Source organism: Protopterus annectens, chromosome 11.part0 (genome assembly GCF_019279795.1).
Source record: "Protopterus annectens isolate FY-2018-M chromosome 11.part0, PAN1.0, whole genome shotgun sequence".
Lineage (NCBI taxonomy): Eukaryota > Metazoa > Chordata > Ceratodontiformes > Protopteridae > Protopterus > Protopterus annectens.
This window is the reverse complement of record NC_056745.1, coordinates 932,189,748-932,217,221: the sequence shown is the minus strand read 5'-3', so window position 1 is coordinate 932,217,221 and position 27,474 is coordinate 932,189,748. Positions and strand designations below refer to the sequence as shown.

The 27,474-nt window shown below is 36.5% G+C and overlaps 1 protein-coding gene across 6 annotated transcripts in view; it reads left to right on the top strand.

Moving 5' to 3' along the window:
• MAGI2 (membrane associated guanylate kinase, WW and PDZ domain containing 2) overlaps window positions 1-27,474 on the top strand; it is a 2,888,931-nt gene that overhangs the window by 2,712,998 nt on the left and 148,459 nt on the right. For 2 of the 6 annotated variants that reach the window (XM_044088326.1, XM_044088328.1), the window contains one exon: window positions 17,666-17,754. The exons of 3 other annotated variants lie outside the window; for them this stretch is intronic. In XM_044088326.1, the coding sequence (XP_043944261.1) occupies window positions 17,666-17,754 (89 nt within the window). Of the gene's footprint in view, window positions 1-17,643; window positions 17,755-27,474 lie in introns of all 6 variants that reach the window. One more of the 6 variants, XM_044088327.1, reaches the window with a different exon arrangement.

Below are 27,474 nucleotides of genomic sequence, written 5' to 3'. Positions count from 1 at the left end.
GATGAAATATAAAGAAATGTTATGGAATTATGAAAAACTGAAAAAAAGGAGGTGACAAAATAAGGTAAGTAGAAAAACAGAAATAAAAAGTAAAAGAGAAAAAAATATGTTGTATAAAGATTTTTTTTCTGAAAGAAAAAAAGAAGCAATTTCCCCTTATATAGGAAAATAAGTAAACTTGAGAAAAGAAAGGATAGATGTCTTAGATAGCAAAGGAGACATCACATACAAACAAGATGATATTATGGGAAATAAAAATGTATTTTTAAATGTCAGTAGTGATGGTAGGATATTTTAACTGTAATCTGAAGAAAGAAAATGGAAAATATCACAGGATATTAAGATGTTAAAGGAATTAGTAAAATGTGGAGATGTAGAAAATATAGGGAAAAGGGGAATTTTTAAGACTAAACTTGGTTATGTAGTTTGCTGTAAAGATGTAGAAGAAATCACAAGGGAGTACAAATGGCAGAGTTTTCAAATTATAGAGCAATATGGGCTAGAATAGGGGAAGACAGCAAAATAGTGAAGAAAGGAAAGGAGAGAAAGAGATTAACTGCAGAATTTAAAGTGTAAGAATGATAAGAGAGAAAGACGTATTCTGGAAAGATCTATGGCAATGAGACCATTTTATAAAAATTGACACAGTGGTAGGTAGTGTAGAAGCAGAAGTGTAAAAATATATTTAAAAGTGGAAATAAGATGAATTATAACGGGATATTATGGGATTATGAAAAACTGATAAAAAAGGAGGTGACAAAATAAGGTAAGTAGAAAAACAGATGTATAAAGGAATAGAGAAAAAAGTATGTTGCATATATAAAGATTTTTTCTGAAAGAAAAAAAGAAGAGATTTCCCCTTATATAGGAAAGTAAGTAAAATTGAGAGAAGGAAGGATAGATGCTGTCTTAGATGGCAAAGGAGACATCAGATACCAATAGGAAGATATTATGGGAGTGGTAGAAAGTTTTGTAGAGAAAATATGTAGAAAAGAAGAAATGGATGGGCAAGATGAATAGAAAGAGAAAAAATTGAAAACTGATTATTTCTTTAGAAATTATATAACAAAGAAGAAATAGAGAAGGTGGTAAAAAAGGTAAGACTGAATCAGCACCAGGATTAGATGGTATGCATTATAAGTATTATAATGAAATGAACAAATGCAAAAGAGAGTTTTTTTAAAAATATATTGAATGAATGTTTGAAGGGAGAGCTAATGGATGAAATATGCAATGTAGATATAACATTTATATGGAAAAAGAATGAAAGAAATATATAAAAATTGGAGGCCCATAACAAGGGAATATTAAATTTAAAATATTTATTAAAAATATTGTAAAAAAGGATGGAGAAAGTATTGGTTGATGTAGTATGAAAAGTTATCTATGATATAAAAGGATGAGAGATGAAAGAAATATTAATTATAGTGAAAGAATAAGTAGAGATGATGCTAAAAGAAATTAAGTAAGTATCTGATGTAGCTAAAGCCTTTGATAAAGGGAGACATGAAGCAATGTAGCAGATTTTAGAGGCATATAGCATAGGAGAATAAAATATTAGTGCAATAAAAAAATATTATGAAAATTCATGAGTACAAGTTATGATAGATGGATGGTAAAAATAAGTATTAAGAAAGCAGTAAAGCAGGGTTGCTCAGCGTGTATATTCTTGTTTGTATTAGTAATAAATACAATAATACGGACATGCATGTATGAACTGAATCAGGCAAGATAAAAGACTGAAGGAAATGTTATATTACCAATATGTATGACATATACAGATAATTTAGTTCTAATAACAAAAAAACAAGGGATGGATAAGTGAGGTTGTAATAAGGATTGAGAAGTTGTTAAAAAGCTGGTTTGCAGTTAAACAAAATGAAGTAGAAGGGAGTTTGCAAGATAAAAAAATATATATTTCACAAGAAAGGACATAAAGATTTTGGGAGTGATATTTGGTGAGTCTGAAAGTGTAATAAGTCAATGGAGAGATATGCTGGAACAAATAAAAAATGATAACTTGGTAGAAAAGTTTGTATTTACCATTTCAAAAAGAAGACATATATGCTGAATACTTATGTATTAGAAAAAATAGCATATTTAGTATATATATATATATATATATATATATATATGTTTCCCACTTAAATGGAAAAATAGCTGTTAGAGTCTTTTTTAGCTTCATTTGGGGTTCAGAGCTGAACTAGTGAAACGTCAGATCATTTATATTAAAAAATAAGGTAGTGATTTGAATTTAATAAAGTCCAGTAGTGCATTTAGCATCTATGAGTTTAGTTTGGGTAATGAGAAAGGTACAAGAAAGACAAAAAGAAATAACATGCAAGATGCCATATGAAAATTTTAAAAAATGTACTGGAAAACAGGGAAAAGAAAAGGAAAATGGGGCATGCTGGAAGAAAAAGAATAGGACAAAAAATGAAATTATGGGAGTTAAAAGTAAGTGAAGTAGATGAGAAAAGAAAATAATGGTATATTATGATTTTAGAAAAAACGATGTACCCATGGAAGGAATTAAAAGAAGATGAAAATAGTAATAAAAGGCAAAAGAAAAATATTTGAAAAATTTTATTAACCAGAGGATTTTTTTATGGAGAATTTTATTAAACATGTTATCTTTTAAAGAGAATATGAAAGACAAGGTGATGTAGAAAATAAAATGTGTTGGCTGTAGTGAAGAGGAAACAACAAAGTATTATTTTTGGGGACTGCAAAAAAGAATAAAGCCTTAAATATATAAATATGAATATGATATTACTTAGGAATTATGATAAAGTAAGGAAATGTTCATAGGTTCATAGTTGTGTACTAGGCTAATGGCCCTGGAGCCTTTACAAGCCTAGCCCAAAAAAAATTGCCCAGGCACCGTGTCACCCAATGTTAGTTCAGAGTGCTCCTATCCAGTAGGGCAAATGGAATGATCCCTGGAGTGAACTTTCTGTTACCCACCCACTCGTCAAGATTTCTCTTGAAGAGCTCTAGTGAGGTGCTCTGCTTGACATGAATGGGAAGCTTATTCCAGAGTATGGGCAGTCTTTGGGAGACGAACCTGTCCCTCCAGCATGTTCTGTTAATTGTGGTAATGAGGTTATGATCTCTGGAGTGTGTGGTGCATGGAGATTGGGATTCCTTTATGTGTAGCATTTCTAGTAGGGCTGGGTCAGACATGGATTTGTAAGTCAAGCAGAGATCACCTCTAAGTAGACGATAAGAGACTGAGAACAGCTGAAGTTTCTTGAGTCTGACCATGTAGGACACATGTTTAAGGCCTAGGATCCTTTTGGTGAGGTACTTTTGTGCCCTCTTCAGCTGTTGTAGGTGTCTGGGCAGGTACATGCCAAACAGAGCATTATATTTGATGATTTGTCTAATGAGGAATGAGTATAGAGGGATGATGACCTCTTTCTTCTTGGATGCAAAACCTTTGGTTATAAGATGTGCCATGTAGAAGGACGTTCTGACCACAGTGGCAATGTGGTGGTTGAAGGTGAGGTTGCTGTTGACCTGGATGCCCAGATCTCTTATGGCCCCTTCAGTGTTCAGAGGGCTCCCATCAACATGGTAATTCGTGGGGACTGAGTTTTTTCCAAAGGGGATGATAACGCGTTTTTTGGTGTTAAGCTTCAGGCCATGGTTCCAACACCAGTCATTGGTCTCAGAGAGGCCCTTTTATAGGATGTCTGCATCACTTGGGGAGTTGATAATGACTCCTAGCTTACAGTCATCAGTGAACTTGGTCAGCCAGAGTCCTTTTGTGTTGGCCTGGACTTCTGAGAAGTAGATGCCAAACAGGAGAGGGCCCAAGACTGAGCCCTGTAGGACTCCACTCATGACTGGTTGACAGTCTGACTTAGAATCTGCAATTTTCACTCTGTGCGTCCTGCCTGTAAGCCAATTTGCAACCCACCTAGTGATGTAAGGATTGATGCCTAGTTTGGTGAGTTTATCAATGATATCTGAGTGGAGAATGGTATCAACGTCCTTGGCCAGGTCGAGGTAGGCTGTATGCACTGCCTTATCCTCATCCACACCCTTGGTGACTACCTCAAAGAAGTCAGCCAGGTTCAGCTGGCAGGATCTCCCCTTGACAAAGCCAAACTGTGTGGGGTCAAGAGTTTGGAGATTGCCTATATCTTTGTTAAGCAGGTCCATGATGATGTGCTCCATAGCTTTGCATACCAGACTCATCAGGCTAATGGGGCGTTAGTTCCCAGGGTCTGTATTTGCTCCCCATTTATAGAGCGGGATGACTGTAGAAGTGCGCCATCAGTTAGAGACATAGCCTAAGGTAAGGTTGTGATTGAACAGGGCAAACAGATGTGGTGCCAGTTCATTTTGTAGTTCATGACAATAAGAGCGACAACAAACTTAATACCAGAAAACAAGAAACCATGGACTTGACTGAAGAAAGGTTTAATTCTAAAAAATAAATAAACAAACAAGTATCACAAAAGAACTCTATGAAACTGAAAATCAAATAAGCACTTTCGTTTGGCGTTTGCCAAACTTTTTCAAACTGTTACCACATCACTTCCTGTAAGCTAAATAGTATTTTTTAGTGATGTAATCAACTACAAATTCAAATCTTTAAAGAAACAGCACTTGTCAACCCTAAAAATAAATAAATTTTTTGTATCAAACAAAAAACAGAATAGAATAAATTGATAAATAAATACATAGAATAACAAAATACTATATAATGCAGTGTTCAAACCCATAAATACATGAAATGTATAAAACTAGGTAATGTAAACCACTTTTATCAAATCAATGCATTTGCTGACTTTGATTTCTTTCTTTTGCAGCCAGTCTTAATATACGTGCGCAAAGAGTAACTAAAATGAAAAAGTATGCATACATAAGATGTATATAACTAAGTAATGTAAACAATTTTTGTCAAACCAATACATTTGCTGACTTTAATTGCTTTCTTTTGCAGCAAATCTTAATATGAGTGCGCAAAAAATAATATAATGAAGAAGTATGCAGTATATGGTAAATATTACTTTTGTTTTTAACTTGCGCGTAATATGCTCTGTCGCTGAAAATAAAATATTATAATTCATCGCCTGAAATAAGGCGAAATAATGCAAAATAATGCATTACATCACCAACATGAGCATAAGAATAATAGTGGTGTGTAATATAATTGATGCGCGAATAATCTACTATTTCACTATAAACCATGTAAGTATATATATATATATATATATATATATATATATATATATATATATGAAAATTGTATTAAAAATGTGTTTAAAAATGTTACCATGATATCAACGTAAATAAACTTAATTTTATAAAAAATAATAAATAATGAATATAAATAGATAAATATTGTAAATAAATCATGATAAATCTACAAATATAATGGTGACGTAAATTTATTACATCTATTTAAAATTTATATTTATGTATATGGCTTTTAAATTGATTATAGTAAATTAATAAATAAGGTGAAATAGAAAACTGTAACTCTGTTATATAACAAAAAAGAAAAATAATACTATATAATTGTATATACCGAAAATGCCATTTATGAATGTACCTAATAATTAATTGATTGATAAATTTTATTTTATTATTTTTTTATTTATTTTATTTAACATTTGTTGACCGGGAATGTCCGACTAGGTTCCACAGAGCCTGTTTTCAGCGGAGGCCCGGGGTGAAATGCTCCAGATGCATGTCTTTGGAATGTGGGAGGAAACCGGAGTACCCGGAGGAAACCCACGCGAACACAGGGAGAACATGCAAACTCCACACAGAAGGCACCCCAGCTGAGAATCGAACCGGAGAACCTCTTGCTGTGTGGTGACAATGTTAACCACTGCACCACTGTGCCGCCCAAATGATATCTAATAAATATTGTTTACGATAATAAAATAGTATTTATAATAATAAATATATCTGATGTATAATTAATGATCAATTAATTGAAAATTAATTGAAAAATAAATGCATATAAAAAAGATGTAACAAATTTATCTCATTAACGATTTTAATTTTAAAATACTAGCTATAGATATGGCATTATTCAAACCCTGCCAGTTATGTGCATTTAATCTTAACTGCCATTCAAGTTCAAGCCTTTCCAATAGTAATTGCCATGCACCACCCCTGATATCTACTTTTAGGACATCCAGAACTACAAAATTAAAATTGTGAGATGTATATGTAATTATGTGTTTTGCTAGGGCATTTAGTTCATTTCCATCATGTATAGCTCTAATATGTTCACCAATGCGCTCTTTAAGTTTTCTTTCCGTTTTACCTATATAAAACATAGTGCAGGTACAACATAGAGCACAATATCCAACTTTTTCGCTGTTACAGCAAGCTTTGTCTTTTAAACAAATTTTAGTGCCATTTATTATTACCTCATTTGTTTCAAACACATAAGAGCAATATTTACATCTACCACATCTAAATGTTTTCCCATGTTTTGTATTTGGTTTATGTTCCAAGCATTTTTTCAAATTCATGCCCTTTTTATATGCTATAGATGGGCTAGTATCAAAATGGTGATGTAATGATGAATCAGCCATAATAAGCTGCCAATTTTTCTTAATAATGTTATTTATAAAACCGCTATCAGAATTGAAAGTGGTAATAAAGCTCTTTGTGAAACGTTTAGCTTCTATTATGGTTGATATTTCAATGTTGTTTTGAATAGTGCCAGTAGAGTTCCGGATACTAATTTCACTATTTAAATTTCTTATATTACTTGCCCCTGGTGTATTTGAAGTAGCCATAACAGCCTGATTAAGCAAAGGTCTAAAATGTAAATTATCCCATTTAGTTACTATTTCATACATAATATTGTTTATCAATCTGTCAGGATATCCTCTATTTTTAAATATCTCACATAAATTCAAATATTCAACTATAAAATCATCTCTTTTACTAACCATTCTGGAGGCCCTAACAAATTGACCTTTTAAAACTGCTCTTTTTTGAGCATAGGGGTGGCAACTATTAAAATGCAAGAAACTGTTACTATAAGTCTTCTTGCGATGTATTTTAGATGTAAATTCTCCATTTATAACATCTTTTTCTAATAATACATCTAGATAAGCTATAGAAGTAACATTTGTTGTCGCTGTAAATTTTAAAAAAGAAGTTGTTAATATATGTTAAAAACTCTTCCAATTTTTCATAACTTCCACACCATAAAATAAATATGTCATCTAAAAAGCGCAAGGAAGTTTTACAATAGTTGAAAAATAGGGAATTAAAAATATATTTTTTCTCCCATATGTGTATTACTATATTCGCATAGAGGCCTCCACACGGAGACCCCATAGCTACTTCTTCATTTTGTAAATAAATATTGTTATTAAAAGATATAAAATTATTTCTTAAAACAATATCTAAAAGTTGATCAAATAAATTAATCTTAATAATTATATTACACACAACTATTATTCTTATGCTCATGTTGGGGATTGAATGCATTATTTTGCATTATTTCGCTTTATTTCAGGTGATCAATGATAATATTTTATTTTCAGCGACAGAGCATATTACGCGCAAGTTAAAAACAAAAGTAATATTTACTGTATACTGCATACTTCTTCATTGTATTATTTTTTGCGCACTCATATTAAGATTTGCTGCAAAAGAAAGAAATTAAAGTCAGCAAACATATTGGTTTGACAAAAATGGTTTACATTACTTAGTTACATACATCTTATGTATGCATACTTTTTCATTTTAGTTACTCTTTGCGCACATATATTAAGACTGGCTGCAAAAGAAAGAAATCAAAGTCAGCAAACGCATTGATTTGATAAAAGTGGTTTACATTACCTAGTTTTATACATTTCATGTATTTATGGGTTTGAACACTGCATTATATAGTATGTTATTATTCTATGTATTTATTTATCAATTTATTCTATTCTGTTATTTGTTTGATACAAAAAATTGATTTATTTTTAGGGTTGACAAGTGCTGTTTCTTTAAAGATTTGAATTTGTAGTTGATTACATCACTAAAAAACACTATTTAGCTTACAGGAAGTGATGTGGTAACAGTTTGAAAAAGTTTGACAAACGCCAAACGAAAGACTTATTTGATTTTCAGTTTCATAAAGTTCTTTTGTGATACTTGTTTGTTTATTTATTTTTTCAAATTAAACCTTTCTTCAGTCATGTCTGTGGTTTCTTGTTTTCTGGTATTTTGTAGTTCATGTAGGACGCATCCAGGGATATTATCAGGTCCCATGGATGCTGAATTCTTAGCTTTGGACAATGCAACTTTTACCTGTGCCGCAAAAATTTTGGGCACCAGGCTTTCTTCTGGTATTGTGATAGGGCCCTTGGGGGGAAGTGGTAAAGTTGTCACTGAGTCTGTCGGCCAGTATGTTGGCAATATCTGTTGGCTCAGTATAGGATGTGCCATTGTGCAATAACTCAGAGCAAATCTGGGTATTGCCTTTGAGGTTTTTGATATAGCTATAGAAGGCTTTGTGGTTGTTTTTTGGTGTCAGTCGCAATTCTGCCTTCATAACTGGCTTTAGAAGATTTGATAATGGATCTCAGCTTTTTGTTGAGACTGATAAAGGAGGTTTTCCAGTCTTGTGACTTCATTTTTTTCTGCAACAGTTTTTTCCTTCAGTTGTAGAGTTTATTGATGGCTGGGGACCACCAGATTGGCTTCCTTTTTTTAAAGGAGAGCACCTTAGTTCTATTTGGTATGGCTAGGTCCATTGTGTACATGCTCTTACAGTGCTTTGGTGTATGATTCAGCAGTCATGCAGCTATTTTCCATTGGCATGGGTGCCGAGAAGTTAGCCACCTTTGTTTTTAGGAGCCCAAAGTTGGCTTTAGAGAAGTTTTTCAGGGTGGTCACCTTAGTGGGGGGTGTAGGTGAGATGGAGATTTCCATTGTGATCAGTTTGTGGTCATATTTAACCAGGGAGGAATTGACTATAGGTGTGGAGCAATGCTTTCCCATGTTGATGAAAACCAGTTCGAGGATGTTGCTTCCTCTAGTGGGGGTCAGAATGAGGTGGTCCAGGGCATTGGAATTTATAAATTCCAGAAAGCGTTGGGCCTGTACATTGGTACTTGAATAGTTTTCCCAGTTGATGGAAGGGTAGTTGAAATCACACAGTATGAGAGTATTGGGGTGGACCTTTATAGATTCCAGGGTGCTTAGGAACTTGGAGTGAGAGTCTAGGGACATGTTTGTGGTTCTGTAGCAGGTTATGACTTGTATTGCCATCTTACCCAGTGTTAGTTGTTCCTAAAGTATCTCGGATGCATTATCTTGGGCTACCAGTCTAGAGGTGCACATATCCTTTAAGAATATGAAGACACAACTGCCTTTAGAGCTTCCAGCCATATTCTGGTACCAAAAGGTATGGAATGAGTTATAGCCTGGGAGCGCAGGAGTGCTTTCTGTCTCTCATAACCAGGTCTCCGTTACAGCACAGATGTTGACATTCTCCATTTTGATGAGCTTCAAGCAAGTGCATCTTGAGATTTAGAGTTCTAGCATTGAGCAGTATGACCCTCAGATTGCATTTGTTTGTAGCTGTTATGGTGGAATTTTGGTCTTTGGAACACTGCCTAAAAAGGCACTATAGGGGTGGCAAGAGCCTTAGCTGGTACCTGGAATCTTAGGGTGACAGATGCAGGCCGTCTCTGGCAAAGCATCAAGGTCTGTTAATCATTTCGTCCCAGGCAGACAGATACTGGATCCCCTTAGAATGATACCAGATACTTAGCCAATTGTTGAAGTCAATCATTTTCTGCTTGTACTGTGGTGTCATTCTGGATAATGGTAGAATACTGCTCAGGGCTAGGGTCATACCTGCCTGGGCCACATAATCTGAGAGTTCCATCACATCTCTTTTCATGTAGTCCAGGGATGTACATCTCAGGTCATTCACACCCACATGGACAATGACTGAGTCATAGTTGTACTTGTTGTGGAGTGACCTGAGTGCATGTGTTATGTGGCGGATCCTGGCATCTGATAGACAACTGACTGTCACCTTCTCCTTGTTAAACCTAGTGAGTAGGACATCAGTGTGCCTCACAATTGAGTCTCCTATGATTAGTATATTGAGCAAAGTGTTTTGCCTTAAGGGCTTGGGTTGAGGGGCACGCTGTGGTGGTGAGCTATGTGTTCTGGGGTTGGTGTTGTGTTCTGGTGGTCAAGTGCGTTTCTGTCTCAGGGTCTCTGTTGTTTGGGTAAATTTTTAGTGAGAGCCTCTGCGAATGTGAGTGTATGATTTGTGTTTCTATGTGTGGGTTGTGATGGTTGGTATTTTGGAGGGCTGTGTGTTCTATGTAGTGAGTTGTAGGTGTTGACCTTCTCTTGACCAGCTAGTCCGGCCTTGGTTGGAGTGTGTACTGCTTCCAGTTTGGTGATATAAGTGCATCTCTCACAGGTATGAGTGTTGGGAGGTAAGAGGAGAGGGTTGTCTGTGTACATTAGACAGTTGCCACACTGTCTCAGAATACCCAAGTGCACCAGGTTAGCAGGAGAAAGCACAGGAAATTGCCCTGCAATCATACCAAGAGGGATGGCCATAACTAATAAGCACTGGTGCTGTTAATGCGTAGAAACAGCTAGTGCTGATAGCACCTAAGTGTGCTACAATAAATGCTACAAAAGCCTGTTAAAGTGCTAGCCAGTTAAACTAATTAAAGTGCAAGAAGTAAAAGAACAAGCACGTTCTAAGTGGAAAATTAAAGAGCAGACTTTCTGACACTGGTAATAGTTTACCTCAGCTGAGCACCACTGAGCAGTGCACAAACATGGGCTTTTAAACCAGAAAGTTGAAAGGGATGGAAACAATGCCCAAACAGCCAATAAACTACAATTTCTGGACCAGAAACCACTCCTGTTGTGGAAGATAGGCTACCTAGTGCTTACCACTCCCACTGATAAGTTATAAGGCTTCCCTCCAACACAGAAAGGTCTGGGGGGCTCAGAAACTTACAAAACAGTCCTGGATACGGAAAATCTGTGTCTGGACTAGACTAGTTGCAGGAAAGGCAGGAAACAAGCTTAGAATTTTTTTTTGGGGGGGGGGTTGCAGAAAAGCAGTTAAAACAGTAGCAAAAACACTTTAAGTGCAGTAGTTTTGATAAGTGGCATAAAGTACTTTTTGTGACAATATGGGTGCTGTCGGAAAAAAAACTATATGCAAATGTGTTATATAAAAAGAAAATGGAAGAGGATGATGCAGTAGCTGAAATAAGAAGATGGTTGTAGAAGAATCTGTGTAGGATAGAGGATAAAAATAATATGAAATAAAGTGAACTGCTTTGTTAATTTCTTTAGTGTAGATAGCTTGTAAATAATTTTAAGTATGAATGATAAAAAATGAGTGTATAAATAATTGATGTAAAATTTTTAATATGGTATAAAATGAAAGTGAATGTTAATAAAGCACCTCTACTCTTTTTGATAAGTGCCATAGGATCTTTTACATCAACAAGAGCAATCACCAACAACCAGCAGAAGGAAGCTTGGTTTAACGTTATATCTGAACAAATAGAAAAACTTAAATACAAAACTATGCATGAATTAGCAGGATGCAGGCAATTGTTCAAAGAAGAAATTAAAGTAAATGAATTTTAATTCCTGACACTTACAGCACACTATAATTTAACAGTAAAACAGATGAAACCAAGATACTATTGCATTCCCCATGAGATTTGATATGTACCAGATCACTGCACTGCTGTTATGAGTCATTCAAAACATATGCAGGCAGCCCCTTGATATTAGTGTGTGACTTATAATCGAGATAAGTGATTTTAAATGCAACTGTCTTGAATTGTACATGAGGCTGCTTAGATAACTTCACACTGCTATGGAGTTTCATATTAAATTTCAGAATAAATGAAAAATAAATAATTTAATTGAAACTGTTAGATATGATTCAAAAGAGTTAGCACTTCCCAGTTATCTGAGATAATAAGATTGCGGACTGGCAACTTACAGGAAACAAGAATGAAATCATTACAGAGTTCCTACAGCATGCCATCTGACTGAAAACACTTCATTCCACCCCTGGTCAATCTGGCATTTTTTAGGTTTATACACTTTGCTCAAGAGATTTACTTTTTTACCATTCCATCGTTATCTAGTGATTTTTCCATTGTATAAGTTGAATTCACTTACAGAATATTACTAGATTAGCATGTATTAACTGACATTCCACCTTCAATCTAATACATTATAGAAAGCATTAAACATATACGACCCTGTGCATACATCAAGTAAATGATATCTTAGAGCATGCATGGGAGGGTCTGGGGAGCATAGCCCCCCACTATGATGGGTTTTGTTTAGTGATGTTTTTCTGTGGTTTGCTTGGTTGCCAACTGTTTTTTAACCCAGTGAAACATTTTAATTAAACCAACGTTCTCTATTTAGTGTTTTCGCTTATTACTGTTCAACTAATAAGCGTTCACTAAATAGTACGTTTGATAATGTGATATAGACCCATTTGGCTGACTAGCCCTTTCATCAGGTGAAAGTAGTTGCTGATAGGACCTTGCCCTGACCTTGAAGTGCCATGGCCCAGGAGAAGATTAAAGTCTAAGTGCACAGTGGGCTTGTACATATAAAAAGGTCACATTTATTCATTCATTTTTCAGAAATTAAAAAAAGTTGCATTCATTCATTTTTTACAGAAAGTGTGTGAATAATAGTTACTTCATTTCTTTATTATTTATGTTATTTATGTTATTTTATTATATTTTGTTTTGATTACCGGGTAAAGCACTGAGCAGATTTGAACATTTGCAGGCTCACCCCAGGTTTCACAGATAGCAACAACAGTAAAGTAAGAGTAAAAGTGTAATTAAATAATGCAGTATAGTGATATAATATAAACATAGATGTAAATAAATATAGACATATTTACAAAACAGTTTAAAAAAGTTGAAGTAGTTTTCATCAAAGCAGTTTCAAGACTAAAACTAAATGCCAAGAAATGTATAATAGTATCCTTTGGGAAGTCATCCATCCTTGGTAGCTATCATATTGATAACACACCCCTTAGAGTTGACCCAGTAGTCAGGGACTTAGGGACACACATAGATAGTAATCTAGCCTTTGATCATCACGTGTCTACAGTGATGAGGAAATCATTCTATGTTGGGCAAGTTGTAAACAAAGGTATGGCATCTAAGTCCAAGGAAGCCATTTGTATTTGTCATTCATCAGACCTATCATTGAGTACAGTGCCCCCTTTTGTATGTGCCTAACCAGGCATATCCAACAATTGGAACATCCACAGAGGTTCCTCACTAAAAGAATACAGGCCATAAGTAATATGTCCTATGCAGACCCCCTTAAGCCCCTATCCCTGTGTTCTGTCTCCTACAGGCTTTTGAGGGGAAATCTATGCCTGGCATACAGGGCATTGTCAGACTCCACTCTGATGGACCTCCTGCATATTCACAAAACAAACAGCACCAGAATTACCCATTCTAAAGACTTAAACCTTCCCTGTGATATAAATAGGCCCTGATGGAGACATAGGTATGTATCCAGGGACTACCCCATCTATGGAACAGGATCCCTATCCCTGTGAAGCAGAGTTCCTCCCTAACCCAATTCAAGTGCAACTTGGACAATTGGATGGGAAACCAGAAATTCATCCCTGGTTATGTCTCTAATGGACAGAGGTAACCTGTAAATGGTTCATCGCCCAGGCCTATGCTTACACTTATCAAGGGTATCAGAACTTGTCAGAGATTTGGTATGCATGGTTAGGCTTAAAAAGGCCCTTGTGGTCGTTAGCCTAGTAAATACTTATGAACTTATAAGAAGAGAATGGAACAGTTTGCTATGGAACAAAGATTATGTAACATGAGACTACTGTCATTTTTTATATTCCATAATATAATATTGCCTAATGTGGCTTTAACACAATGCGTGATATGTTCATGCCTTAAATGAAAACAGGTTCATTTCATTTCCTAAGCAATCAGTCATAGAAAATGCAACTAATTTAATTCATTGACCTTTTTTTGTTGACCAATCAGTATGGACTTTCACAGTTTACTGCAAATGCTATTAGTTGACAGGAGCATTTCACAACTTGTATTTTGGACCCTTTATGAATTATGTAGCGTTAATAACATATAATAGAGCGGAATGTGTAGGAAAGGCTTCACCTTATTGCTCTTTATAATATATTGCTAAATCTACATCCAAAATAAAGTGTACTAAATGCAAACCTGTGAAATGCAATGGACAAATTGTGCTGTCATTCACAATTCCTTCAGTGAAATAATGTTGATAAACACAGTACTAACATTTATTTTTGAAAAGAACTTCTACCAGACTAGAAAAAAATCATTAATTACCCTTTTCAAGAAGACAACTTTATAGTACGCTCTGCACAGAACCCAAAAGTTTCAAGAACGGTGAAAGCATTTCCTTTCAATTGCATCATCAAGACATTGTAACCCAGAACATGCTAGAAAGCAAGCGTGGGCAAGAAGAGAGCTAACTAAAGCATGGATTATAAATGTGTGTGTGTGTGTGTGTGTGTGTGTGTGTGTGTGTGTGTGTGTGTGTGTAATACTGAACACTGTTTGTGTAATAATAGAAAATAAGACTCTTTACAAAGCTAGGTGTTCCAAATGTGTGTGAACTTAAAGGATATAATTTGCAAAGTATTTAGACTTAATTATATAACATGGAAAGAGAGGGAAAGAGATACAGATAGGGTCATTAGACATGCATAAACACATCACAGAATCGTTAACATTTATAAAGGGGAGGACATCCTGTGAAGATAGAAAACAGATTATTTTTTATTACTAACGTTATCTGATATAATCATCTTGTTCCAGAAACTGGTCAGCAGAGGAATTTTAAAACTGAAATTGCTAGCATCTCTTTGATGCAGTACCAGAATTCTTTAAACTGGCAGTCTGCTTTTAAATGAATTCTTGCAGTCACAATTCACATTAAGTGAAAATAGGTTTGTAACTTGCACTCTTGTAGCAGTATATCAGATTCACAGATTGCTTTCTGCCAAGTGCTGCAGTTTTAATTTCATAACTCCAGTTTTTAGTTTAATTGACTACACACCTTTCATACTCCAAGACAGCTGCTTTTAGAGAAAAAAGCAAGGAATAACTTTTTTGTGCTTTCTTAGAACAACAGCTAGTCATTTACATTATTTTTCATGGTTTGGAATGAATGGCTTAACCTGTTTATCCTAAATTAAGTTTAATCCATCTTTCAATTAAATTCAGATTTTACAGGGTAGAGTTGAAATAATGGACTGAATGTTAAAATACTTTAATCTTGAGACTTTTAGTACATAAGTAGCTAAGCAGTGGAATCCTGGTACATCACATATCAGCAATTTAAGTTATTTTTTTCAGGTCATAGCAAGTAAGCATACTCAGTAAGCATTTAAAATCTAGAAGACTAGTACTAGACTGAAAGCCATTGTCTGCATTCATGTCCCAGGAATTAAAAAAAAAAAAGCAGTATAAAAGATATTGTTACATATAGAAAGGGATATGCACATTTATTTGTACCTAAATAAGTCAAGTATGCATTATCTCTAACAGTAATGGGAATAATTTACAAAAAAGCTGCGCAGGATATACATAAGGTCATGTGGCACATGACCTCCAGTTTGGTAGTGCATCAGTTATTTCTGTTGTTTCTTTGCTAGGTTTTGTAGCCCAAAGTATAATTCTAATATCTGATTTGATTTAAACACAGGCTTTCCACACACTCACATTCAACAAATAATTTTCCTTAGATTTATATGAGAGTAGCAACAAAAAAAAAAAAAAACAAGGCCTAACAATCTGTGACTACCGCATGGTGAAGGTAGTTTAGATTGTCAGAAGGCAAACTCCATAAGCACCTTACATCATGTATGCAAACAGCAAAATGTTACATGCATAAGTACTACAAAATCATGTTATGCTTTATTTTGCTTTATTTTTCTCCTGCTTAGTTACAGCATTACTCTGAGTATAGTATTTTACAGAATAGTACAGTGCAGTATAATATGGCATAATGCATTTTGTGTGTGTGTGTGTGTGTCTGTCCGTGTGTGTGTGTGTGTCTGTCCGTGTGTGTGTGTGTGTGTGTGTGTGTGTGTGTGTGTGTGTGTGTGTGTGTGTGTGTGTGTGTGTGTGTGTGTGTGTGTGTGTGTGTGTGTGTGTGTGTGTGTGTGTGTGTGTGTGTGTGTGTGTGTGTGTGTGTGTGAGTGTGTGTGTGTGTGTGTGTGTGTGTGTGTGTGTGTGTGTGTGTGTTTGTGTGTGCGCGTGTGCAGGTGTGTGTATAGATAGACAGACACAGAGGTAAATAGATAGATAGATAGATAGATAGATAGATAGATAGATAGATAGATAGATAAATAGATATAGATGTCTGCATATATTAGTCGCATACTCTGGAAGAAACTACCCATTCATGTCAAGCAAAGCTCCTCATTGGCCCTCTTTAAGAAAAATCTTGACGACTGGATGGGAAATTAGAAAATTCACCCCAGGGATCACTTCTGCGGCACTGCTTGACAGGGGCACAGGAAAATAATCTTCTTGGGTGGCAAAAGCCAGGGAACCTTTTTGGATAGGCTTATATAGGCCCCAGGGCCAATAGTCTAGTACCTACCTATGAACCTATGAACCTATGAACTTATGAACATGAATGAAGATTAGCTATTGAACACATAACTGGGAGCTTCTTACCATGTTAATTTAACTTTGTGAAATATTGTCTATGTTGTGCATTTGAGTTAATTCATTGAACTAGTTAAAGGTAAAAAGAAAATTATCAGCTAGAGTCTATTACATGTGGAAGCTTAGCGATAAATGCTTCCACTACTTTCTGCCTAGCTGCCTGTAACTCTCTAGGTTTTAACATCAAGAGGAGCATTTTTATGAACAAAAATTGACAAGTTTTTCAGACTATGGCTTAGACTGTTGCTGTCTGTGTTTATTGAAAGAATCCCTCTCACTCAGTGGTATGAAGATGATATCTATACTGAGCAGGAAGCATTACACCAGAAAATCCTAATACTTCAACATAAATGTACTGAACAATGCAGCGCTAATGTGACTTGTACTAAAACTGCATTTCCAGGTGTGATCTTATTTTGATACTGCTTACAAAAATATGAAGAAATGCTGACTATAGAAATTGTACTTCTTTTCATATTATCAGCTCATAAAGTACTAAGCCGTTTATGTCTTTAATGGATGTATGTTTTTCATTAAATACGAATTTTGCATGTATATGTATCATGTTTATCATTTTTTCATGTTTTTCTGGGGGGGGTTGCATGTTCAAATCTTGAATCCGTTAATTAGCCTTTATTTAAAATTAATCAGAATTTGTAATTTCCTTGTCACACTTCAGAATGCTGTTTTTCTGAAAAACAAATTAACTAAAATTAAATATTGCTTTTAAATGACCATCTGTGTTCTGCTTTTCATGAATATTTTCTGCAGGCATTTTAAGTCAGTTTGATGCTGTTTCATGCTATTATTCAGTGTTTTTCTTACTACAAGTCTGCTAAACTATTTTAACTATCTTTATACTAACAGTAGTCACAATTTATCTTTTGTTACTTGTCTTGTTAATTCTAATGATTGGTCCTAGGCTGTTCCTCCCCTTCCTTTAGGAATGGTACCTTCCAGTCTCTCCATGTGCATGAAAAGTGACAAGCATGGGTCCCCTTATTTCTACCTGTTGGGCCATCCTAAAGATACGGTTTGTAAAATCTGCATGTATTTTATTATTCTAATATGCTTTTAATTCACAAACTTTCTTTAACTTCAAACTGTTTACTGTTTTCTGGCTTATACTTAACTATTGTATGCTTATTAACAATCTTACATCACTTGGCTCATAACAAAGGTGCAACACACTGGGTTCTAACATGTAATGTGTGCTCAGGTAAGTAAACAGATCTCATTAACTGTCAAACTGTATCTTAAATAGTGAACATTTCCACTTCTCAGTATATCAATATAAAAATATCAAGACCAATTACCAAATGTACCTCAGAGAATTGTGCCCTAATAGATTTCTGTCCAGTAGAGTCATACAATAAAGCTGTCAAATGTCTGTCTGAGGACACTTCAGAAACTGCAGAAAAGAGGGACTGTTTCCTTAGATTTTTTTCCCCTGCATATGCATGTGTTTGTCTCAATACTTCAGTTCTTCCTTTCATTTTCAGTTTCTTTTGTGATACAGCAAGAAGAGGAATCTGAGTTATATCCCAAAGTAGCTTTTGAATTAGTTTGAATAATAAACAATATTAAAACTATTCAGACATGCAGTGGTCTCGTCTCAGTTGTGCAAAAAGGGAACTTGGAATTATCTGGATATTTAGGTCTAACTGCAGTAACATCTAATCTCCTGTGAGTAAAAATAAAAAGTGTGAAAATGTATCCCTGCCATTTGATTTCTGAAATTACGTAGGGACATTTTTCCCAGAATTTTGTTCAGATTTGCAGAAACTTTTTTCGTTGCATATATAAGACATCCTATGTCCATTTCCATATAGGTGAGGCAGCTTTCCTTTGGAATGTTTCCAGAATGTAGAGCTACCACATTATCGCCCTGCGTGGCATAGTGATATGTTGGTTGGCACTACTGTGCCACTGCTCTTGGCTGTCTATTTTAATTCTTGAATGAGTTATCTTCAGTTCAAAGTCTGCATATCTATTTTGTGTCACTTGGGTTTTCCTTTTTTATCCTACATCACAGGTACACATCAGCAGGTGAATTCTTAGTTGTCTAAACTGTGTGTGCGCATCTGTGCATATATGTGTATGTGCTTCCATTCTCTGATGAACAGATATCCAGTTCAGCAATGGTTTTCTGCCTGTGTGTGTAATGTGAGTCTGTGTGTGTATATGTGTATGCTCATGTGTATGCGTATTTGTGTTTGGTTATGTTTCCATCTTCTGGAGGGCCTGTATCCTGTTCAAGAAAGGTTCTCTGCCTTATTTTTCAGTTTATTTTGACAGGTAGTTGAACAAAGCCAGGATGGTACATTTTCAGCCCCATCCTTTCTACAAATAATATAAAACATACATTTCAATATTATGGACAATAAAGTGTTTGATTACATATTCAAAATTTAGTATGATTGCATCTTGAATGGTTGAAAAAAAGCTGTTCAAAATCCAAGGCAGTCTGTAATTTCAGAAGCTAATATTGCTTCCTCTTCATAATTGTACATCTGTGTACATGCCTGGCATAAGTTAGTCCTGTGGCTATCAGGAAAAAGTCTGTATTAGTTTGAGTTTCCTGAATATCACCATACATGTACAGAAGCTGCCTAAAGTTCTTGCCTGGTTAAAGCTGGTTAAAGCACTTACATAACAGTCTATGTATTTGAGATTTTAGAATTATTTTAAACTAGATTTGATAGTTGGGCCATCCTAAAGATACGGTTTGTAAAATCTTCATGTATTTTATTATTCTAATATGCTTTTAATTCACAAACTTTCTTTAAGTTTAAGTTCCATAGTTTCATACACGCAATGGAAAAGGTTTAGGATGTAGAAGTTAGGTGATGGTGGGAATTAATAGTCATGTCTGTGCAACTGGAGAGGTACACAGGAATTGTGTGCTATAAGTTTAATCATAAGGGGTGGGCATTAGTTGAGACATAAAACTTTTTAAAGAAGAATTGCTAATCAATATTAGATTTGAAGAGTACTTTCCCTTTTAGCGAGAGAGAGAGACGCACACAATGGTGCTTATTTTGGGGAAATGTGTGCACATAATGTCATGCTTTATTTAAGGATGTTTGTGGAGGGATAACTGATTACTTCTTAGAAAATTCAAATTTGAGAGGAGAGTAAGGTGAGCTTGACCAGTAGCTTTTTGACTGTATTAAGTAGCTTGGGCTAGAGGCATTTTATTTATGCCCTAGAATTTGAAGATTGCCCTTTTAATGTGCTTGCGAAAGGAGAGATGTTCTTTTTGCTGTCACTTTGAGGTATACGCTCTGGCTATAGCAACCATCAATTGGACAAAGCATACATTGGATAAACAAATTAATGGACATCATCATCCAACTCATTTTCCACAATTAAATTTGCTCTTTTGCTACATTTGATGAAAGGAATCATCTGAAAATAATATTCTGATTTGATTTCCCCTGACGTGTTCCAAAACACAAATTTTAAAGACACAGACTGCTTTACCTATATCTTATCTTTTACAAGAATAGCTAATTTAGTAAACTATAACAAATCTCTTGGAAATACACTTCTAAAATGTTATCAAATAGAAACGAATGATTTCTAACAGCATTTACCATATCTTAACCCAGATGTGTGTACAGTAATACTAAGTAAATGACACAACACAGGCTGTTCAGAGATATTCTTACACTGGCTTTTGAAGCTGAAATAAAAATTGTGTAGTTTCTATGGAATGAAGTTTCATGTTAAAGCTTGTCAGCCCTTCATTGTTTAAATGTAATGCTACAATACTCACTACCCAATAAGTTAGAAAACTGCCTCGTTGAACTTAACAGGCTGTTGCTGTGAATAGTTGTTTATTTTTTACCAAAAATTCACCGTAGCATACAGATCATGATATTGATGGAGATTGCCTGGTAACTGCCAGCCTGTAAAAAAAAAATGCGATGGCATTAATCATTAATTTGCTTTTTTACAGCTAATCCTTCATATACTTTAATGACTTAGTGCCAATCCTTCACATAGTAAAAATAAAAAAATATACTCAATAAAGTCCATGTTAATGTTTAAAGCACTTACAATTAAACCTTGGTTTAATTGTTTTTAGAGTCTCAGAAAGTCCACAAATTCCAAAAACCTGTCCCTTTCAATAAAAGAAAGGCATAAAAAGTACACATACTCAGACTTAAAATGCTGTGTGCCAATATTCATCTAATGGGACATACTGAATTTGGAGTGAATATTGCCATTCAATGCTGCAATTGTTCACTGATAAGCTTTGTATTAGCTTATTATATAGATGATTTTTTTGTTTCCAGTCTGCAAAGCATGTGTTTCCTGGAGTCCATCCAGAGTGGGAATATTTAAATTGATGAGTTGTGTGATTGAGATTTTCATACAGTAAATTGGATGTTTTCGTGTTTTGTTTTATCTTGTTAGTGAATTAAAACATCTGATTTCTGAGGTCTTCTGTTGAGGGCAGTTGCTGGATTTTCTCTGCTGACATCCCCACCTCTGCACATTTCTGAATTTTGTCTCATTCCTATAGTCAGAGTAGACATGCCTCCTGCAAATAAATTCCATGAGATCTTGTGTTGGACAATGAGAATATGCATTGCACCTGAGACACACACTTCTTTCCTACTGCACATTCAATGTGCTTCTAGATCCTAATTCCCCATGTGAAAAATATTCCACTCTTCATGCCTAGATTTCATTTTTATTACCCATGTGACCCCTCAGCACAGTAGCTCCAAAGTACTGGTATCCAGTCAACCCATTTTTTCCCCAAGGAGGATAAAAGATGCCTCAGTCATGGAATAAGTGAAAGCCTTATGATCCTTTCACTTCTGGCTCAGGATAGAGTCCTGTCAGCACATTTATTCCCTTAGCATGAGGACCAGGTGCTAGGAAGTGGCAAGACAGGAGAGACATGTGAGCCAGCCCTTCCCACCCAGACCTATCCCCTTCCTTCATGGCAACTGGTGACAGCACAGAGTGCCATTGTCTAGACAGGCTTTGTGTGTGTGCCCCCCATGTGAGTCTAGAAGAAGTTTATTGATTATGCAGTACATATCACATTGGCTGTCAAGGCTGCATCCTGACATTCCCCTACTTCTTTGCTAGAGGTTAAAAGTGTAATGAGACTAGCCATTCCCCTCCCCCAGAATGGGTAAACTTGTGTTGTCTGCTCCCTTCCACCCTTCCTGCTTGGTCTCTTCATTGTCTGTATTTATATTCAACCTTGGGTTGCCTGGGGTATAATTCTGGCTTTATCCCTAAGCTGCATAATTAGGCTGATATTAGCACGCTCAAACCCCAAGTTAAGAGCAATTACCTACACTGGCTCTGTCCTGAGGATACATCACGGTGTGAAGCATTTTGTAAGTGCCAGAGGTATCCTAGCCAGGCACAGGAAATGAAGGGATAAGCCTGAAACCTACCTCAGTCCTTTCAGGATGCCCGGTGTGTGTGTGGGGGGTGCGTTGTCTAGCACAAGGGCCTGTAGGAGGCTTCCTTCTGTGGATTATGCTGTGCTAGTACCAAAACAGAGAGAGGGTAAGGGAGTCAGATGACAGACATCAGTCATATCCTGCTGTTGCAAAATCCATCCTTGTCAATCTCACTGTCCTCGTGAATCACAAGTTCCTCCTCAGCTAGATTAGGGTTGTGCTTGTGCCCATTTCATCCAAATATGAGATGTACATTTTTGGCAACCCCCTCTGAGGAATGTGTCTTGGGGTGCCAGCACTGACTCACCTATGTACATGTTTCTGCAGAGTACCATATCCTGACCTGCCCAAACAGTAACGCTCCCTCAAGTCACCGACTACTAACTCAGTGGTTGCATTCAAGATGGAGGAGCTTGTCCTGAAGGATTTCATTTATGTAGCCAGGCAGCATCTTGATTTTAATTTCTCTGCTCTCAAGGAGACTGATGCATCCACAAGCTCCTGACAGACTGGCATGATATCCTGATCATGTATTCAGGAATGAGGAGTCTCCTCTCAAACGTCCACTGAAAGGACTTTAAACACCACCCTACTATAGTGCTCATTTCAGAACCAGCAACTATCATCCCCTCTGCAAGAACTCAGGCTGCATGTGAACACAGGGAGTGAGGCTGTCACAAGGGTGCCTTTAGCATCAACACAATATGACTGATGTCTGGCTTCCAACTCCCTTACCTTCTTTCTCTGTTCTTATACCTATGACTCCCCTGTACTCACTTGTGTCAATTGAAAAGACCTCTTTTCTTTACTCTATCCTTTGGGAATCACTTTCTAGCACTGTACATTAATTCTGAACGTTTGTCACACTTAAAAGTTATACCTGTAGCAACAGTGTGAATGTAAATGTTTGAGATTTGTCATGTAATAACTCCTGTTTTCTTTCTTAATTTGAAATGTGTCACTTAATAACTTGTGTCTTATTCCCTGCTATTCTGCATGACCCTGATCCTTCTTAAGAGTGTATGTTGTGGTACACAACTTTGGTGCCATTGTATTTTTTCTATTGTTATAAATTTATCTTCATTTCATAACAAGTCTTTGACTGAAAATTGGCCCAATCGGTCCAGTTTATCTGCTTACAAAAGAAATAACATAAAATATCCCAAGGTACAATCCTATGTATCGTTTCAGTCTGACATAGGTTTTTAAACTCCACTGCTTCATTTTGCGTCTGCCTGATAAGGATTCTGTTGCTTTGGGCAGAGTGAGGGTCTTTGCCTCTGTCACGTTTGGGCATATGTCTCTTAATTATTTGTCTCACTGGTCCAGAATCTAGAGAGTCAGCCTGTGGAAAATCTGACCATCTTCACCAAGTCAAAGATGAAGAAAGATCTGAGAAAGACCCGTGTCATGGCTTCTTCAGTGGGGTTTCATTTGGTTGGCTGTAGTGTTGATTGTACTGATGTCTTGACAGGACAGTAGGCTCCAGAATGCATTGGTGGCAGATGGAGAGGCGTTGGCTCCTTTCCTTAAAGGATATGTGTGAAGACTGCCTCTGTTCTGCCACCTTCACCTGGGTCCCCTAGAACAGTGTACCATGAAGACTGTAAAACCGCAATTAAAATAAAAAGTAATAAAAGCAGCAAATCAGTATGGCTGCAATCAGGCTCCTTGACAGCAATTAACTACATTAAGTATATCACGCATTTAGGGCAGCCATGGTGGTGCAGCGGTTAGCGTTGCCGCCTCACAGCAAGAGGTTCTCCGGTTCGATTCTCGGCTGGGGTGCCTTCTGTGCGGAGTCTGCTTGTCCTCCCTGTGGTCGTGTGGGTTTCCTCTTGGTGCTCTGGTTTCCTCCCACATCCCAAAGACATGCGGTAGGTGGATTGGACACTCTAAATTGGCCCTAGGTGTGAGTGTGTGCATGTGTGTGCCTTCTGTGGAAGGTTGGGTGCCAGGCTGGCAACTCGACACTGCAAAACTCCACTGCCAATCATGAGCGGACAGGTGATCCGCCGTGGCGAGCCTAACCGGGAAAAAGCCGAAAGAAGAAGAAGTATATCACTCATTTCAGAATATTATATATGTGCATATCAGTGTAGGCTGAATATTGCCAAATTACAAAATAAAATGGAGTAAAGGAAGTAAGTAAATCAGCATGCCTGCAATCAGTTTCCTTTTCAACAAGAAACGACACAAATCCCATCACTCCTTTCAGTGCCTTACCTGTGCATGTCAGTGTACACTGAGTATTGAAAAATTACAATTAAAAAATAAAAAGTAGTAAAGGCAGCAAATCAAAGTGACTACAATCAAGCTTCCCCAGCAAAAACTGAAAAAAAAAAAAGACAGTAATCAAACCGTCCCTTTCTGTTTCTTATCTGTCTGCATATAAGAATTATTTTTTTCAATTTCTTAAAGATTAGACTGTTCTCAGTCCCATTGTCTGAAGGTGACCCCTCCACCACCACCACCTTATAGTCTGGGTGAGAGCCTTTCTGTCCTGTAGGTGAGAGTAAGAGCAGACCTATACTGTTGACTCCCCTGTAACTGCATGACTGAACATATCCCCTCTTGTTACAGTAGGCAGGTTAGTTAGAAACCCATACTCATAGTCTTCATTTAGGTTGTAGATTAGCAGGACTACTTCAGAAAGTCTAGTACAATCTGTTATGGCAGAAAACTAAGACAGGCCTGAGCAATCCCCTCGAATGGTGATAAGTAGACTGGGAAACAGCCCAGAACAACCAGGTTAAGCAACATAGCACAATGCTAAAGGAAGTTTTCAGCAATCTCTTTTCCTCTGAACCTCTACTGCTCTGTAATTGCAAAGAACAAAGGTAGAGTGAACTACACGAGTCGCTTCCATTTCTGTTGCTGTTTTTCTTTTTATTGCAGAAGTAAACTGGATGCTAAAAAGCTCACCAAACAGGTAGCCCCAGCACATTCATAGTTTTTTTTTTTTTTTTTCTTTTTGCTACAAACTGGTTCAATTGCTACAATCAGGCTCATGACTCAAGACTTAATTTCACTACCCTACCTTGTCTCCAATTCCAATATATACATACACACAAACACGCGCACACACACACACACACACACACACACACACACACACACACACACACACACACACACACACACACACACACACACACACACACACACACACACACACACACACACACACACCCTACCTGGCTCTTGATGCCCTTTCATAATTAACCCTTTCACTACTAATCACTCTACCATTGAATACCCCACCTTTGACATATGCAATGAATTACTCCTGACTCCCTACCTACATTACACTCCTGCCTTCATCCTCATCTATTCGCCTACAATAGCCTACCACAGCCAGTACCATACCATCGCTGAATCCCCCTAAACCTGACGCACTTATTACTCTTTCTTCCTCTGCTTATTACCTTATAATAGCCATCCATAGTGAATACACTTTACCTGAATCCCCACCACCAGCTCACTCCCTATTCTATCCTCTGCTTAGTGTCCTATAAAAATCATTGCACTATACCTGACTTAATCTCTTCTGTGCCTACGCATCTCTTCTCTACAAATCTAAAACAATGAGTAAAAAGTAAAAAGGAGTAAAAGTCTTTTAGTTTGTTAGTTGGGATATTTTGTAGACACCCTTAGGTTTATGGATATCAATTGAGTATGACTACCCTGTGTTTCCAAAAGTCAAACATTCCTTTTATGCTGTGCTGATGATGTCATAAGAAGGCAGAAACATGCATGTCCACAGCTAGAGGGGTTTGGCTTTATTGGCCTGAAATTGTCCATAAAAAGACTTAAAGGTAAAAGTAAAAGAAAAAAGTCATGGACATTCAGAAATGCCATTTAGCTGAAACACCTGATATCCTTAAAGGGTAATTTGCATATATTCCATGTTGCCTCTGATTCAAGAGGTGTAAGGTATTGCACAGTGGAAATTCTAGCTTTGCTAGATTTTTCTTTTTGTGTCTTCTATGCAAACCTAGAAACAGCACCCAGGTTATCCCTACAATGGCAGTTTCCTCCAATCTTATTTTTTGGTAGCTGTGCACTCCACGTTTACTCATCTACCTTCTTCATTACCCTTTTTATCATGCCACTAAACTCCATCACCTGTCTTCGTTCCTCTATAATCATAGCACACTATAATATATCGTTTCTGTCCTTTTTAATCCTGGCACACATCCCTTCCTACCACTGTTGAATACACAAGCTTATTATCACTGCGAATCCATGCACTCTACCTCATCAAAACCTTTACTCACACGCATCTTCACTTCCTATAGCATTTACAATATGCATCCCTTTGATTTAAAAAAGTTATTTACCTAAAGGAACAAAAACTTTCCTTGCATTAAGTTTGCTATACACGGTCAAAAATTGCCATAATCCAACTAAGCCACAACTTATAACCAACTTACTGAATATCCATCCTAACCCAGGTCCAACTGGTCACACAAAATAAAGCAGTCCTATCACTCAAGTGCAAAAGAACAAAAACCCACTCAACAAACAATCCACTCCAAGATTCAAAATATTTCACCCAAATGAACATATCCTATTCAACAAAGCCACTGAATTAAACGCCTGGACTGACATACATAAACCAGACGTGCTAGTTTTCAATGACACATGTCTTAAGTCAACCATCTAGGATGAGGAAAGTATCCTACCAGATTATAATATAATTTGAAATGATCATATAAATAAACGTGCAAGAGAAGAAGCCATCCAACACAGAAATTATCTACAGGTTACCAAATGCCAAGACACAATCCCACCCTTTGATAAGGATGATATACTAATTACTTTCCTCAGAATAAATAATATAAAAGGCAATGGCCTCGCCATCTTACATTTTAATTCAAACAGAAGTAGTGTACTCATACCAGAAAATATCCTATCAAAGATCACTACTAGTAAAAGACAAGAAAGAATAACAATGGGTGACCTCAGCATTGACTGGGACCGTACCTCACCCTTCTTGTAAGACTAAAATATCAACCACTTTGGATTAACTGAACTAATTAATGTCCCCATCAGATATAGCAAATCTTCACACAAAGCTACCGCCACCTTTAACTGAATATGCTCAACAAACCCAGAAATCATAACACAAACCAGAATCCTTCACCCTAAGTGACCAACACACAGCTTACCTCATGAGATGCCATTGTATCCACAACCAGACCTCTCTAATTTAACATTGCAAGAGATCTAAGCCAATCCTGTGGATAATGCCTTGAGTACAGCCCAGGTGACCCAGGTTCAATTAACTCAGGCAGCGGGTGGAGAGACAG